General features: G+C 45.6%; 1 protein-coding gene across 1 annotated transcript in view; it reads left to right on the top strand.

Moving 5' to 3' along the window:
• Positions 1–12,402, top strand: part of ttll7 (tubulin tyrosine ligase-like family, member 7) — a 39,812-nt gene extending 27,410 nt beyond the window's left edge. Inside the window, exons 14-20 of the mRNA XM_030784026.1 lie at positions 392–578; positions 2,209–2,501; positions 3,008–3,142; positions 4,530–4,610; positions 6,314–6,474; positions 8,054–8,227; positions 12,171–12,402. Of these exons, the coding sequence (XP_030639886.1) occupies positions 392–578; positions 2,209–2,501; positions 3,008–3,142; positions 4,530–4,610; positions 6,314–6,474; positions 8,054–8,227; positions 12,171–12,291 (1,152 nt within the window). The 3' untranslated portion in view covers positions 12,292–12,402. The remainder of the gene's footprint in view (positions 1–391; positions 579–2,208; positions 2,502–3,007; positions 3,143–4,529; positions 4,611–6,313; positions 6,475–8,053; positions 8,228–12,170) is intronic.
• The last annotated feature ends 4,704 nt before the right edge of the window (positions 12,403–17,106 follow it).

Here is a 17,106-nt window from a genome sequence, read left to right as displayed (position 1 = left end):
TTTTTTTTTTTTCGCCTCTCTGTTTTTCTCTTTGAGGAAATTATAAATTCATGCAGTAGGAGCGACGGAGGGAAGGCCACAGAACCGTTTGGATTGAATTAACATGTGTCCTTTGCGACATTAATCATAACTGAATCAACAGCGCGCTCAACGTGAACGAACACATCAATAGCTGTGTCACAAGTCAATCCTCCTGAACCCCCACCCCCACCCCACGCCGACGCCCTCGCTACCCCCCCCCCGCACCCGTCTTCCACCGCACCCACCTTGTCACCTTTACTATTCATTGTGACAAACGCTAATTGGAGAAGGGTTGAAGAGTGTATCTGCCCGTGCTGACACCATGTCTTTTTTTCAATGTGTGCGTGTGCGTGTCTGTGTGTGTGTGTAGACCCTGTCCTCCATGCCTGAGAGCACCCAGACACACAGGAAACACAGGGACTACGACAGCAGCTCTGGCAGTTGCCACGACAGCAGCTCCTCAGACTCGGAGGGTGACGAGGACAAAAACGACCTCCAGGAGAAGAAGTCGTCCTACGAGCTGAGCGACAGCAAGCTGAAGTCGACGGAGCGCTCCGGCAAGTTCTGCCCCGCCCCCCCTTCCTCCATCCTTTCCCATCCCCTCCTCCGTCTTGTAAATGAGATGGTCTGGGATCCTCTTTATTAGCGATCGGTAAAGCCTGTTAGGCCTTCTCCGCGTTTCCGAGACATTCGCTGTTTCCTCCATTTTATACGCCGGTCTGTTATATGAGATCTCTCCCCTGATGCGTTCCAGACGACCGTGAGCCCCCCTTTAATTACTTAAACAAACTTCTGCCTTTGTCTTACGCACATTCTCACACACTTACGCACTCACACACTCACACACCCACACACTCGCGCACACACACGCACATGCGCACGCACACGAACACACAGAGTGTAGGTGCATTACATTATCCCATGGCGTCAGACAGCAGGCGGACTCTAAATTACAGATGTAAATCTGTATAATACGTTTGTTTACCTAATTAATACATGAAACAGCCGAAATCCGTCTTTTTTAATTAGGGTCACAGCATCTGATGTTGTTGCAGTACGGTGACTCTTAATTTTAGCGGCTCACAGTGGCGTGCGATAGCCGGCGTGGCCTCTTGGCTCTAATATACTGAGAGTTTAATGAGCTTTTTTGATGTGTTCCAGTCCAGTAATCTGATGGAGACTCAGGTCTTAGGAAGTGTAAGGAGCAGTTTGGGGATAAGTTCAGAGAGCCTTTTTTTTTTTTTGGCTTACCTTGAAAAAACTCCTGGCACAAACACACTCCTGAAATTTACTTTCAGAAGGCAGGAAGATTGATAAGCTTTACCATTTCAAGGGAGTTCATAAGCACATATATTACTTTTCAACCGCGGCGTTACTGAGGTTTTTTCTCCCCCCCCCCCCCCCCCCGTTCTTTTCAGAGAAGGTCTCGCTGTCACGCTCCGCGTGTGAAAACATATTTGCGCGTCACGACGCAGGAAGTGAAGAGTCTTTTTTTTTTCGTTTGTTTGTTTGTGTGTTTTTTTCTTTTTTTTTGAACAAGTGGTCTAGCTAGCAATTTTTCCATTAGCTTCAGAATGAAGGACAAAGAAGTGATTTGGCTACGTTTTGGACGGCCGTGCCGCAATGACTTTCTCCCCCCGACCCCCCCCGACCCTTCCACCCCCCCACCCCGCCCCGCCTCCTCTCTGAGCCCATCTGGGGGCGGACTAAAGCTAAGCCGTATAATTCGCTCGATTTGGCAACTTCCGTCCCTCAAGATTCGCTGGTGGAAACAGCGCTAGCTGGCTGGCCGCTGGTCAAGCTGGAGGTCGTTCAACGTTTCGACGTGCTGGGTTGTGTGTGGCCAAGAGCCTTTTCTAATCCCGGCTAGAGCGCGAGCAGCCGGGCCGGTAAGAGCAGCACATGGTTTTGTGATTAATGAAAGCCTGAGTCGATGCTCTTTGTCAGTCGTCAGAATGGGATTTTTTTTGACGCAACACTTCATTTGAGCGGCAAAAAAAAAAAAAGAGCCCTCACCCCTCCTCCGCACCCCCCGCCCCCTCCCCGCCCCACCCCCCGGTCGCCAGCGTATGAGAGTCAGCTCAGTGTTGGCTCAGTCATCCCTCTCTTGCCTCAATTATGTAGGTCAGCCCTTTATTGTAACGTCTTTTTTTTCTCTTTTTTTTTTCTTTTGCTTTTTCCTGCTAGGTCGGGTACACTGGAAACCTCCACCCAAACCGGTGAGAGCGGGTCCCGCTGCTTCCCCCACCCTCTCTGGACCCATTCGCCGCTCCATCTCCTGCCCTCGCTCCATCTCTTCGCTGACCGCACAGTCACCCACGGCAAAGCCTCCTACCCCGGCAACCGTCGCCCCAGCGACGGCCCCGGCAACCGCTCTGGCACGTCCGCACACCGCCTCCCGCTCCCATTCGTTGAGTCGCAACAGCTCCGCCCACAGGGTCCCTCACAGCAGCAGCCTGGGTACCATCCACTCCAACATGGCAAGTCCCTCACACACACACACACACACACACACACACATGCTGTCTTCTTTTATTATTATTACACCTTCCCAGATGCCTCCCCCTGCTCTCGGTGGAGTTTTATCGTGGCATAAGTCCCTCTGCTGGAGGTGGGGATGCTCCTTCAGATAAAGTAGCTTTATTCTGTAGTTCTGTTCACTCGGGAGGGGCCGCATTCCTCTGAGAAATCTCCCACATAGGGAACGGCATGCCCCCCCCGCCCTCCCCAGGCTCAGCAGGCGCTGTGGACCCAGCATCACCGCTCTTGAGCGGCATTCCGCTCCCGTCCACGAAGCCGCGGAACTGCGGCGCGGTGGTGCTGAGCTCCGCACGGCCACCTCCGGCCTGGGAAAGGAGGGGCGTAGGAAAACTGATGATGAAAGGAAAAAAAGGGGCCGGCGTGAGTCAGGCTCTCCAATTCATCTTCGTTTTTTTTTTTTTCTTTTCTTTTTTTTTTCTGTTTTTCTTCCCCCTCGCTCTCGCAGGGAGAGTCCCACCTGACCCTCCGCACTAAAGAACAGGAGACGGAGCTGACACGTCACACCCTGGCCGCCCTGGGCGAGATGAGGATCCGTTTCCCGGGGAAGAGCGAGGAGGAGGCTGAGGCCCTGCTGGATGAAGTGAGTGCCTCGGCTGGATCTCCAAAGAGAGGGAGGGAGGGAGGGAGGAAGGGAGGGAGGAAAAATGAGCGAGCGAGAGAGAGAGACTTCTGTCCCAGGCTCTGTCTCTCCGGGCGCCCGCTCCTCGCTGGCTGCCTGCCTGCTTGTCTGTTTGCTCCCTAAACTCATTTGTGGAGGATGCTGGGATGGCTGCTGAATCCCCTTGTTTTATGTGGCGTGATTAGTTATCCACCTGTATGTTTAATGAGCTCCATTAGCGACTGCGACGAAACACAGCAGACCAGCAACACCTGTTTAAAACAGTCCCCTCCCACCAAGTAGCCTTCGACTCGAAAGATAAAAGGCAAAAATCTGGCACAAATTGCAGAAATAATTACCGTTAATTTCGCACGCTGTTTTACAGACAATAACTACCTTTGACGAATGTGTAACTCAAAAAAACTGCATTCGTTTTACCCCTTTATAATACCATCGTTCTCATCAGTGGTATTTACTGACTTTACTTGATTTTCTTGGCATACGAGGTCGCCTTCGGTGTGTCATTAAAATTTCATTTCTCGTTGTAATTGATTTGCGACGAGTTTCGGCCCAGTCCGCGCGCGGGCGCGGTCCTCTGGACCCGAAACGTGGTCGGGACGTTTGCGCTCGATCTGTCGAAAACGCGCGCTAGAGATTTGAAGTGAGCTCAGTGTGTCCAGGGCAGGATGTAAGAGACCTATTAGCACAGTAACAAAGACCCATTTTTTTTTTAACACACACAGACTTAGAGCCAGCAGGCTAAAAGAGATGGTATGCATGCCACATTATTTTTCTCTCTCTTTTTTGTACTGATACTGATCTAAACGTATTCATGCGCTCAGATCAATCTGTGAAATAATTAAAAATGAATAAAGCAGAAAAGGCATATGTATATTTCTTGTTTTAATTCAATTCAAAGTATTTAATTTAACTCAAGGTCTTTCTCGCCAGATTTTTATGTTGAGGGACCAGTAAAACATCTCGGTAATATATATATATATATATTTTTTTTTTTACAGATGCTTAAAATCGCTGGGAAGGGTTTTTGAATATGTTTTTTGTTTGGGGATTATTTCAAAGTGTATCCATGTTTGTTTGTTTGTTTGTTTTTCTTGTGGGCCCAAAAGACATTGATTTTGTCTTGCAGGCATAAGTGAAAATGAATGTCTTTTGAAATGATGTACTCAAAAAAGCATTCAAGAAATACCTGCGTTTACTCTTACACAAATATACAATACGGATGAACAACGAAATTCAAAATGTACTCATATTCATAACAGATACAAATATAATAGTGTTCTCTGTTACTGGAATACCCTGGTAACAGAAAACACTATTACAAGACAATGGTCTTTGCTTGTCTTCTCAGATTCTCAACAACTGGAAGTACCATAAACCTAAAGTGGCCTCTTATTGGTTGGTCAAATTAGACGCTACCAAACAAAGGAAGGTGAGTACACTTGTTTGTCTTGAAATGTAAACCATAAAACCCTCACAACAAACAAACATTCACACCAGAAAGCAAACACACACAGAACGACACATCCGTCAGATGGAATGACTGATTCGGATACAGACATGTTGAATGGATTAAGAATGTAATGAACAAACATTTGAACGGTGTCATTAAAATGCATTTCTTAATACCTACAAAAATACAGAAATCAGATGGAAATGTTGTTGGACTTCTTACATTCCATTTGGGCGTGATGTTAAAGAAGAGAATAAGAGAGTTTTAATGGTGTGGGACCAACACAGCACGATTCTGTCATTATTACCGGAACAGGTTGGTGTCAAAGTCACTTTGTTCCTGATGAAACAGATCAGCGGGTGAACGCGTAGGTATAGATTTTAAAGTGATTTAAACTTCAAATTAGAATATGAAACTATCATAAGAGCGTCGGCGGGGACTCTGTGGGCTAGGGATCTGCGACAAGGAAACCAGCGGGTCGCTGGTTCGAATCCCAGACGGAGCACCTGGGAACGCGCCCTCGGAAAAGAACAGCTGGACTCAATGGCCGCGTCGCGGTCAACTAATATAATAAACACAGGGACAGACAGAACCGGCTTCGGTCGACGTTTAAAAATAGAACCGGAATTGAACATCCTCCTTTATTTGCAGTCTCATGTCACCGTTTTTTTTTTTTTTTTTTTCCTTTTTTGTTTTTTGGAACGTAACACGTAAAAACCGAGTCGGCGATACGGGTGACAACAGCTGGGAACATGTTTTTTTTTTTTTTACGAGCGGTTTGATGATTCGAAGCCCGCGGCCTCAGGTGCGTCTCCCGCCGAGCGCTGTCTCTCTCGGAAAAAAAAGATAAAGCTAGCTTAGCATCGCCAGGGCCGTATAATGAGGAAGCTGATCTGGAGAGGGATTGCGGCGTCTCGGCGAGCTGATTATCAACTCCGAGACCGGGAGGGGATCAGTCCGCGTCAGTTTACCCAGGTCTTCGCACGAGACCATTAAATCTGGCATGTCTGCCGAGTGCCACGTCACACCCGTCAGTGAGGAGACGGGAGGCCTCCGAGGCCGGATGACACGGGGCTCCTTTCCGCGGGAGGTGAGGAAGAGGAGAGGAATAGGGGGAACCCGAGCCGCCTACGCACTTCTGACACGGCTTCTCCTCAGACAGACACCCGTAGCAATTACCCCTCCTCTTTTCCCACCTCTCTGTTGGCCCGAGCACTTTAAAGAATATCTCTTTTTTTCTCTTCCCCTGTGTTTGTTTTTTCTCTGTCTCTCTCTTTCTCTCTCTCTCTCTCTCTCTCTTTCTTTCTCTCTCACCCTCTCTTTCTCTCTCTCTCTCTCTCTTTCTTTCTCTGTCTCTCACCCTCTCTTTCTCTCTTTCTCTCTCTCCCTCTCTCTCTCTTTTTCAATCTATCTCACTTTCCCTTTGCAGTTAAACTGCTAGCTTCATTATGCCCTACTTTCCACACCTCTGTTCAGTGGGAGTTTGCAACAGTACCCACCAAAGACAAAACAGCAATAAAGTCAAAGCCAAAATGTATTCCCTGTGTCATTCTTAATTAATTTGTTTGCCTTCTACATATGACAATTCTCCCGCCGTCTGCTCAAGATTTGCCCCCCCCCCTTTCTCTGTGTGTGTGTGTGTGTGTGTATTTTTCTCTCCTCCATTCACCTCATTCGCAAAGGTTTTGGACATTGTTCGCACCAACGTGCGCTCCGTGCTGCAGAGGATCTGGAAGGAGCCTGAAGTGGAGAGCTTACGTCTGTACCGCCTTTTCAGCCGTGTCTTTAACAGACTCCTGTGGAGTCACGGCCAGGGACTGTGGAACTGTTTCTCCAGCTGCGGGTGAGAGGACCTTACACTGCCATCAGCTAGTGTCACACCTCAGCTAGTATGATGCCCTCAAAGCTTTTTTTTTAATTATTATCTTTTATATATATATATATATATTAGACCCTGCAGCAGTACTTCAGCAAGGCCTCTTTTTCTTTCTTTCTTTTTGTTTTTTTTTTCCTTTTAAATTCTTTCATCCCTTTTCTAAATGGACTGACTACGTGAAACGGTTTGTATAGAGACTGTGTACACTAACTGGGTGGGTGTCTGGAGTTCGTCTGTCTATGCTTTATATGCCCATTATATTTGGTCACAGATGGAGACGTAGAATGAAAAGGAGCCATTGAAGGACAGAATGTGAGGAGACATATTTCTAACAGTCTTAATGGCTGTTTGACTCAACTTTAATCTAAACAAAAACAACCGTTGGTTACCTTTATAAATACATTCCTGAGGAAAGCACGTACTTTCTTCAGTGCCCTAAAACGGGAGACGACGCATGGTCCTGTTTCAATGGTTTGTCCTTGTACAGCGTACAATGTTTGACACATATTCACCACTACATGGGAAAAGCATTTACAGAATGTTCTGTCGTCGAGTCTAACCCCTCTGACAAAGCGGAGAATTAAAGAAGAACGGACATAATGCAGATTAGATGATACTTTGGATTCTGAGCCTGGACTCTATCCACAGACACAGTGTACCTGTCCGGTTATCACTTTCTCGCAGGCGAGACCTCTAGAGCGGCTTAATCACAAGCCAATTCATTTCCGGACTTTTCCTGTCCCCCCCATAGAAACCAACCTCAGCGTAATTACATCATCCTTTTGAAAACCAGCTGTGGCCACTAACTTTTCATCGCTGATGAAGGTGTGACACCCCCCCCCCCCCCACCCCCCCACCCTCCCAATTAGGTTTGGTTACCTCTTTGGTGCGAGGACGGAGCTTCCTGCGTATGGTCGGGCCTCGTTGTAACTGACAGGTGGTCTGGGTTGAGTGAGAGGGACCGTGTGGGTTCGGCTTTATTTCTCTTGATGAGAGAGAGAGAGAGAGCGCGTGTGCGGTGAAAAGGGGGATTAATGGACTTGCTGAGCGCCCCATGCTGCTGTCGTGTAATCAGGGTTCGCCGAGTGGAGGATGTGGGCAGCTAGCGTTTTAGAAGCAGCTCAGCGGGTGTCTACAGGCGCCAGGCAAGAGTGTGCCACCTCGCCGGTAATATACACTCAAGATCCTAGACAGGTTTTTTCTTTTTTTTTTTTTCTTTTTTTTTGATATTTCATCTTCACAATCAAAAGCGGTCTCAACTCTTCAATGGGCTTTGAAAAATTCCTCCTCTTCTTTTTTTTTTTTTTTTTTTTTTTAATGCTGTGTTTTTAGCTTTCAACAGCGCTGTATGAATCAGATTAAAAAAAAAAAAAAAACCCTTCAGAACCCCCTTATATTTCCAAAGCTCACCACGTTTAATCATGTCTGTTTAAGTGAAATAAAGCCAAAAACGAGGGGACCAGAGATGTCTGATGTTCTGATGTTGTGCGTCTTTGTGTGTGTGTGTGTGTGTGTGTCTCTGTGTTTGGGTGAGTGCTTCCTGCAGGTCTTCATGGGAAAGCGTCTTCAGTAAAACCAGTGAAGTGCTGACGCCTCTGGAACTCCAGTGCTGCCAGAGACTAGTTCAGCTTTGCAGAGACTGTCTGCTCGTCGTCTACAAGTTCGTGTCTGACTCCAGGGGCTCCATGACTGGTCTCAGCCCCGAATGGGACGACACCAGGTAAGGGTCGTAACCCCCCACACCCCCACCCCCCTCCCCACCTCCTCTTTTTTTTTTTTCCTTTTCTTTTCTTTTTCCTCTCTTTGTCTCTCACTTTGCTCCCCTCCATCTGTTCAGGCTGCCTCCCAGGTGACTTCTCTACGCTTCCCAGAGTCCGTTCTCTTATAGTTCAATGGGAGGATGTTGATTTTGGGCATATTAACTTTTCAGACATGTGGGGGAATGCTACGAACAGGAAGTAATGACCCTCATATTAGCATGCAGGTTAGCAAGCCCTCTGGGGCCTGTTTAATTCAATTATGAAACAGATGAACCAGTGAACATATGACCTTAAAAGAGAGCCCAGTCGTAAGTCTGGGCTGCTACTATTCATAACTGCAGCAGCTCTAATACATTATGAATTTTCAATTGAACTTCTAGTATATGGCGGGTAGGCAGAGCTCAGAAGGATTTCTTAAGGTCTTTTCATTCCATTTAATAGAAACAGAGGGGAAGAGTCGTTTAGTAATATCAATTTAGTTAAGGTAATTCAAAGCCTAAATTAAACATTTGCATGAACGAGTATGATTTAGCTTCCTCATAACCTCTTGCTTTAAACATACATGTGAGATACATAGGTAAAGTGAAATGAGTCAATTTTAGATAATACATGTCCAGATGCAGTGTCCTGAGGGTTTGAGTATGCCCGCTGTGCTATTCTTGTGTGTATGTGTGTGTGTATGCGTGTTATTCAAACACGTTACATACATTACGGTCATTTTTTCACGACTACACGTCTTCTCCACTCACGGTGGTGTTTGACGCTGTTTTGTTTTGTCTGAAAACGCTGGGCATTGCGGATTCTGATGAAGCTCGAGTTCGGCTGCCGGACCAGCCACGCCCACCGGCTCCTCTGCATCCTCCTACGCCCCCTCGCCCCTCGAAGCAGGTGGATGCTCGATTTGGATGATTCCCTCCCCCACCACCACACCCACACCCAACCCCCACCGCGCCCCCCTCCCCCCCCCCCCCCCACTCATCTTCATACTAAACCACGCCCATATTCTCACAAACACACCCGCTCACCTCTGCCCTTACATCATTGTTGGTTGAAAAAGCTTTTTTTTTTTTTTTTTGAGTGGGACCGCATTGCATAGAAGGAACGTCATCCACTGTTCGCGTTCTCCGTAGAACGGGTCTATCACTGAAAGGGGAAAAAAAAAAAGAAAAAAAGACAACAGTTGTTTTCCTCCGCACGTTGCATGGTTTTCGCCCGCCCCGACGCGCGCTGCTATCCTGGTGCATGATATTCAATTCCATCTCGCTCTCGGGGAAGGCACGCCTCATCAGCGGCTCAGCCACCCAACCCAGGCTCTGATCAGTTATTTTTCAATCAGCCTGGTGTGCTGCACCTCGTTAGGAAAATGATGTCTGAAAGAGTGTGTGAGAGAGGGAGAGAGAGAGAGAGAGAGAGAGTGAAGCACCATATTGCCTGTGACCCTGTATGGCAGTCATTCATCGGCACCCTCTCTCTCTCACTTGTGCTAGCATGCCCCCCCCCCAACCCACCCCACTCCACCCCACCCCACCCCACCCCACTAAGTCTCGCCACTTGCATCCATACGCTGCCTGTCCTCAATCTCCACTGCTACTGCTCTCTCCTCTGCCCTCAGTCACCACTGAAGAGGGACAGACTGGAGGGCCATCAGGGTCCTAGTGCCACTCATGTTGAAGCAGTGCTCTTAGCTCAATCATGGGTGACCGTAATGCCACACAGACATTCAGATTCGCTCTCGCCCTGATAAAATGAAGCGACGAAGGCTCCTCGTTAGAGATCGTCTCAACCCAGAGCAAAGGATTCCCACCATATGGATAATGGCATTGGTTTTTACTACTTTTCGTTGCGAGACGGCTTTGATCTAACCAAAGGGGTGCTCAGATAGGTCCTTGAGGGCTGTGTGTATGTATGGGATGTATTTGTTGCATCTGTGCACTCTGCCTTCCAATATGACAGATTAGGCACTCATCTTGGTTCAAATGGTGAGCTAATTACTTCAATGAAGTATGGTTGAGCTTGTAGTGCTTGATTTGAAGTAAAACCACCAGAACGTCCACTTCGAACGGAATTGGTTAAAAATAATATTGATCTTTTTTTGGCCGCCGTAGCGAAACAAATACGCGCTTCAAAATAAAGGCGAACCATTTTTTTTGTCCTCTTTGTTTTTTTTTTCTTTTTCAGACTGAGATCGGCAGCCTAGTCTCAAACGCAGACTTTGAAAAGTAAACTTTGTTGAAATGTGTCCCGATCTCGAAGCGATTGTGCACAATTAGCCTTCTCTACATTTTCTAAATGAACTACAGCAAGACAGCTGCTGGTTCTCAAGGGGTTTTTAGCTGGCAGGTTTTTTTTTCCAACAACTTTCCAATGATCAAAAGCTGAAGACCTGGTAGAAGCATTATACAGGTCCAATTAAACATTGCCTGCAGCTTGATTGAGCTCAGAATGATAGATTTCTCCACAGGCTCCTGAAGACTTCCGTTCAGTGAATTCTTGAGAAGGAGAAATACGCCAACCTCGATCCAATTTTATATTCGAATTTCATCTCCCACTGACATTTCCTTTTGTTGACCAAACCCAGGATTCAATAGAGAAATATGATAATGATATCTGACCCCCCCCAACCCCCCCCCCCCCCCCCCCCCCAAACCCTCGATCTGATCCGTATGATCGTTCCTATGTTGGGATTTCTAATAAAAACGCAAAAAAAAAAACACAGAATGCGACTCGAAGAGTTTTAATGAAAACACGATTTACGGAAACCCCTCAGTCCGGACAAACCGAAAAGGCGGCGAGCCCGTGTGCGTCCGGCTGTCCTAGTCTTAACGCAAAGACCTGCGTGGATCTCGCTTCCTTCAGTTTCGTTTTTTCTTATAGCGTTTCTGTGCGTTATGAGGGTATACTGCTTAAAACAAAACCAAAAAAAAAAAAAAGCCCCTGCTTCCCCTTGCTTTGCCTTACGCTGCTGAATATTTTTGAATTTGTGTAGTTAATCTATATTCTGAGATACACGCTTGACAAGTACCAGTGGTACACTCGAGCGGTTTCAAGGACATTCTTCTTGAGGTAAACGAAGTTAATTTGACTCTCGGAAAGTCTCTTGGGTAGAGCTGTGTAGCAGCGCTGGCCTTTAGTGCGAGCATACTCTGAAGAAGCAGGTCTTCTAATTTGTCCTTTGAATATTGTACGAGGGACACTACCAACACGTGCCGCAGTCCCTTTTCCTGCAAACCAAAATATTATTTTACAATAATCCGATACATTTTAGGAATCTGATGCTTTCTTTTTTTATTTTTTAAACTCGTTAATTCAATAGATAGCGCCGAGAAAGTTCTGTGCTTTCTTTCCGTCGTTGTTCTCACGGCATTTTGTTATTAGCCTGTTTGGGTCATTCACTGTCTCAAATGGTTAACCTTCATGTCTCGTTTCAGATCCTAATTATCTTAGCCCATATCCACTTTCGGCCTGCCTGTTCGTTTCAAACAGATAGACTTAAGCAAATTTTAACAGGTTCCTCTGCCCATCTGGTACAGAAAGGTCCTTTCAGCCGCTCGTGTGAGATGCAAAACGTCACTCATCATTAAAACAGTAAGCATTTACAAGAGGGGATCAACGGGGGGCCAGGCGGGGTGGGGGTGGGGGGGGGACATCGACCCCAGCTCGCTACAGACAGTATCAGCAAGAGGGATGTATGTGTGCGTGTGCTTGTGTGCTGATGGGGCGGCGTATGCGTGTGTGTGTGTGTGTGTGTGTGTGGGGGGGGGTGTTGGGATAGAGGTGTGTTTCTAGTCTCTGTCAGATTGCTAGGCCGGGTTAATGCCGCCCAATCTCTTTATGCGACCTTTGTAGCTCTAATCCTGCCAGTATGATTCGCGTCCAATCCTCTCTCCTTTGCCGTCTGTGCAGGTATCTTCTGCCAGTAACCACCCAGTTCATCATCAAGTGGCCTTCCTCCAGCTTCGGGCGCGTGGCCTCCGCCAGCCCGCGCTCTCGCAGCCTCTTCACCGCCCGCATGGGCCACTTCTGAGCCGACCGGACCAACTGCCACAAAGGGGCCGCGGACCTGTTCCGGACCCCCGGGAGTTACACCGACTCCTGCAGCATATGGGAGGGATTTGCTAGCCCTCTTGGAGTTGTAAGACATCAGACATAGACGATTAGGCAATGGGTCCCTGGCACCTCGCAAACCCCCCCCCCCCCCCCCTCGTCTCCTCGTCCCCCCCGCCCCCCTCGTCTCCTCGTCCCCCCGCCCCCCCCACCCTCCTCTCCTGCTCTTGTACCTGCTGTATGATATCTGTTTGCTGTACAGTTACCACTTCATGATACTGTAAACAGAAGATAACAACGTTCGTTATAGATTTATTTTGAGGACTGTAAAATAGCTCTGTTGATGCAGTGAATGCTTTTTAGTGAAACGTAGGAGGAATGACAATACCTAACCCCTCGTTTGCAAGAGTGAGTCTAAAAATGCTTTTTGATTTTTCTTTTTTTGTTTTTTTCTCACTGGTTTACAATGTATGCAGAAATATTGCGATGCCATGCGTCTTTCTTTTCTTATCCGAAACGAATTTTTTTTCAAGTTTGAAATGGATGCTTCAGTCTAGCTGTTGAATTGTCACTTTATGTGGAGTCTAGCATCAGGCCATACAGTTTCTGTCCAAAGGCAAAAAAAAAAAAAAAAAAAATGCCAGAACAGCAACAAGGTTGAAAGAAATACTTCCAAATTATATTGCAACTAAGTAATTCATTTTATTTATTTATTTATTTTTTTATTTGAATGACCCTCTGTAGGGCCATCTCCTTTTAACTGGAAAACTCTTGACAGACCAGAACAAGAAAAGGAAAACAAATTCCACTGGCATTTAAATAACAGGCTTTGCAGCCAAGTAAAACAAAACAAAAGAAAACAAAAAGAGAGAGAGAGAGAAGCAAACCTCAGTGAATGCTGTGTAAAATATGCACCGTGCTGTCTGATAAAACGTGGAGTCAGACGGGCATTGCTGCCGATTGCATTAGTTTGTGCATGCGTAGATGTAGTCTCCTCACCATGCGTACTGTCAGCTGAGAGAAAGAGAGAGAGACAGAGACAGAGAGCAACTGCATATCTGAAATACTTGAATTTATTTATTATTTATTTTGTTGAAACTGGTAATGGGTTTACACACGGCAGTGTTTGCAAGTAATTTAAATTTAATACATATCGTCATTTTCATATTAATATAATATTACGTCGTTTTTGTTTTTTTTTTCTCTCAAATGTTGTTATTTTATTAATTGTATTAATTAATAAGTACCCTCTGTAAGTTATTATACAGGCAAAACTTTTTTTTTTTTTTTTTTTTCCAAAAAATACTCACACAGTTTCTCAAGCTCCGGTTGCAGAGACTTTGTATTTGAGTAGAGTTAACCGCCACGTAGTGTTATGAGCTAATGTGTCCCGTTTTCTCTTGCAGGTATGTAAGTGCCAGTACAAACATTGGTGTGCCAATATGAAGCACTACCAGTAACGTGTTAATTGGTCTTTAATTGAACTTTAAAAGGTGTTACTTTTCTGTGGAACCCTTCACTAGATAGTTGTTAGAATGTTTATGAGGGAAAGTTTTGGTAATATGTCATCGGGTAGATGCTGTCATTTTACATGCTACTCTGCAGCTCAGTTTTGCAGTTAAGAACAGTGTCAAAAGAAAATTAAAAAAAGGAAAAAAAAACCTCTACTACCCAGTGGTTTATTTTTCAGTGAATATGCTGACAACAATGTGCTAAATATTTTTTTTTTTTTTCTTCTACCCGTTAGTGTGTCATCTCACAAAGCCAAATATGATTTTTGCCTGGATTTTCTTTCTGGGTTATGGATTTTAAGTTTAGTAGCAATAAAAAGGCATAAAACATCCCTGCTACTTCGTCTTGTCCTTCGTGTCTGTATCGATCATGAAGTCCTTTTCGTGGGTTTAAATGCATCTACAGGTTTCTTGCAGTGAAGGTGAGTGAGTCTGATGCGTGTCTTCGCTCTTGGGATCATTTCCGAGGATGTTTCCACCGCAGGTGTCGTGAGAGGCTTTCTCCGGTTCGCAAATGCGCTCCCTCTTCTCTTTCCCGATCATATTTCCCACCCCGGGCCGGGGCCAAAGTGACACTTCTGTCATTCCGCGTGCTCTCGTGTGAGGTTCCTACGCTCGACCTTGTCGAGTCTTGTCATGACCCACGTCCGTGGGAATAGAAGTTATCCTAGTCCCTGTTTACACTCACCTTCCTAGGCTGCTCTCCAGGTTCCTCTAGCCCCCCCCCCCACCCCCACCCCCATTTCTGTCTTTCCACCTTTTTCTTTCTTACTCTACTCTCTTTATCTGTCAGGCAAAGAGGTGTAAAGCATGACCTTGAATTCCCTGTCCTACCCCTCTAGAGAATTCTAGTGCTTTCTGTACCAGAAGACACTGAGCCTTGAATCCTGACCCCCCCAGGCCCTCCACATTAAATCCCTGTCACATTGTGCGGTCACCGCGAGCGCCGGCCTCGGTCCACCTGCAGAGGAGGACGGCGGTAAAGGGAATGAATTGATCCCTGTGATTGACCCACTTATGGGCAACGCCGCTCCACACCACTCCACGCCTCGTACCCTGCCCGAATGCGATAACACGCTTTCACTCGGGGTGGAAAAAAGCTGAGGTGACGGCCGCTTTTTGAAAACCTGTTTGTTTTAATCCGCCGTTTCAAAAAGCAAAACCAAGTGGCTGTTAATCAGGAGTGTCAGAATAAGCCTCTACTGCCCTCATTTCTCCTGATTTACCCCCCCAAACTCTAAAACTATTCATAAACATATATATATATAGATATACAGATATATATATATATATATATACACACAGAACCACACACACACACACACACACACACACATATATATATATTACCAACCTAAAAGTTAGTTAATGGATCTAATGTCACAGATGCTCCAAACATGAATTACCTCCTCAGCGCTCCGTTGACGCATTCATCAATATCAGCGTGCGGCGTTTTCTCTCGAGGTTGCGCGCACATTTGCCTGAGGAGAGGTGAAAACAGGGAAGTCTGAAAGGAACAGCTTTTTGCCAATTCAGATGACTTTGTATTATTGGCATGAAAGACGATTGCCTGTGTGTAAGCGTGAGAGCTGTGTTGAAATGACATTCTTCATAGGGTATTATCGGAGTATTCCATTCTCAGCCTCTCTCTCTCTCTCTCTCTCTCTCTCTCTGTCTCTGTCTCTTTCTCTCTCTCTCTCTCTCTTTCTCTCTCTTTCTCTCAGCCTAAGGCCACGCTACAGCTAACAGAAAACACAAAATACACACTTATCCTCTTCCAGCCCTCCCAGAGCTGATAAGAGCACTGGATATTCATCCAACAAATAACGGCCAGACTCCATTTTCATATTCCACACCTACACACGCTGCATAACAAATTCAAGGTGATTTGAGGTTTATTTGCTTGGGTTTATGCCTTAGCGCACTATTTGCCTATATAAATAGGTTGGTAATATATCAACAAACCGGCCTTACTCAGGAAATGTTTGATTTTTAGTGCTTCATTCAAACTCTGCTAACTTACCGTAATCTCATTGGTCTTGCCATCTATCTAATCTTATGTATTTGATTGACAGGTATATTTAAAGCAACCGTTTGATAATTGATTCTTTTCTGCATCTCGCTGCATGTGTTTTCTCGCAAATTATTAATTTGTTCCCTGCTGTATTGATAATGCGAGTGTGACAAATTCCATCATTGTTGATGATACCATCTAAAGCTGTGTTCATGTAATTCGCCAAAATTCCAGGCACTTAAATGGCAGGATGTGACATTGTTACTTAGCAACCATAGAGAGGATGTGGGGAACAATTAGCATATTCACATGGTAGTCCATTTGAATTCGAAAATGGCATTTAATGAAACACAATGCAAAACAAAGGTTGAATGTTGAATGATCTTGAACTAAACTATGGTAGTTTATATACACAAACACACACACACACACACACACACACATATATATAAATATGTATATATATATATATATATATATACACACACACACCCACACACACACACTAATTACTTGAAAAGCTGTTGGTCTGACTCTTCAACAATGACTTGTTTTCCTCAGACAACCTAGATTACATATACATACATACATACATACATACACACACACACACACACATATATATATATATATATATTTTCCCCATTTTTAAAGTACACTAACTGCAAGTGAAAACCTTTTGAGATTTTGTTGCTGTGCACTGGTAGCACGTGTTCTCTCGCTGTTCCACAAAAAATGTCAAAAAAGAACTAACTAAAGGCTGAAACCATTATTAGAAAAAATCAACCGTACGAGGCCCGACCCACAGGTTACAGTTTGGCCCTCATGTATAATCTCATCATTTGCTAACCCTCCAGTACTACATCTCTTTACAGAAGAACCCTGACTCTCAACTCTGGTATCAATCCATTTTCTCTAACTAGGTGCCATAACCTCATTTTTCCTGGGTCCCGTCTTTTAAAGACTCTATTTAAATTCATCCTGTTACCTACCCCCCCCCCCCCCCTTTTTTTTTTTTTTCCTTTTTTGGTTGAAGGTTAGCACAGCCCAATCTGTGATCTGTAGAACAATTGATATACTAGGTGCAGAGGCAGTTAGGACCAGACCACAGTGTCCAAAGTTCAGTTCTTACCCAAGTCTCGGGCTCTTTGTTGGAACCACAGACTGACAGACAGCCTGAAGCCTGACACTCTTGGCTAGCTGACATCCGCCGGCGTTCCCCTGAGGTGTCACTCAGACAGTGGATTACAGAAAATAGACACCTTTATGT

The sequence above is a fragment of the Chanos chanos genome, chromosome 9, assembly GCF_902362185.1.
Source record: "Chanos chanos chromosome 9, fChaCha1.1, whole genome shotgun sequence".
Taxonomy (NCBI): domain Eukaryota; kingdom Metazoa; phylum Chordata; class Actinopteri; order Gonorynchiformes; family Chanidae; genus Chanos; species Chanos chanos.
Note: the sequence above shows the minus strand (reverse complement) of the source record. Positions and strands in the feature narration are given on the sequence as shown.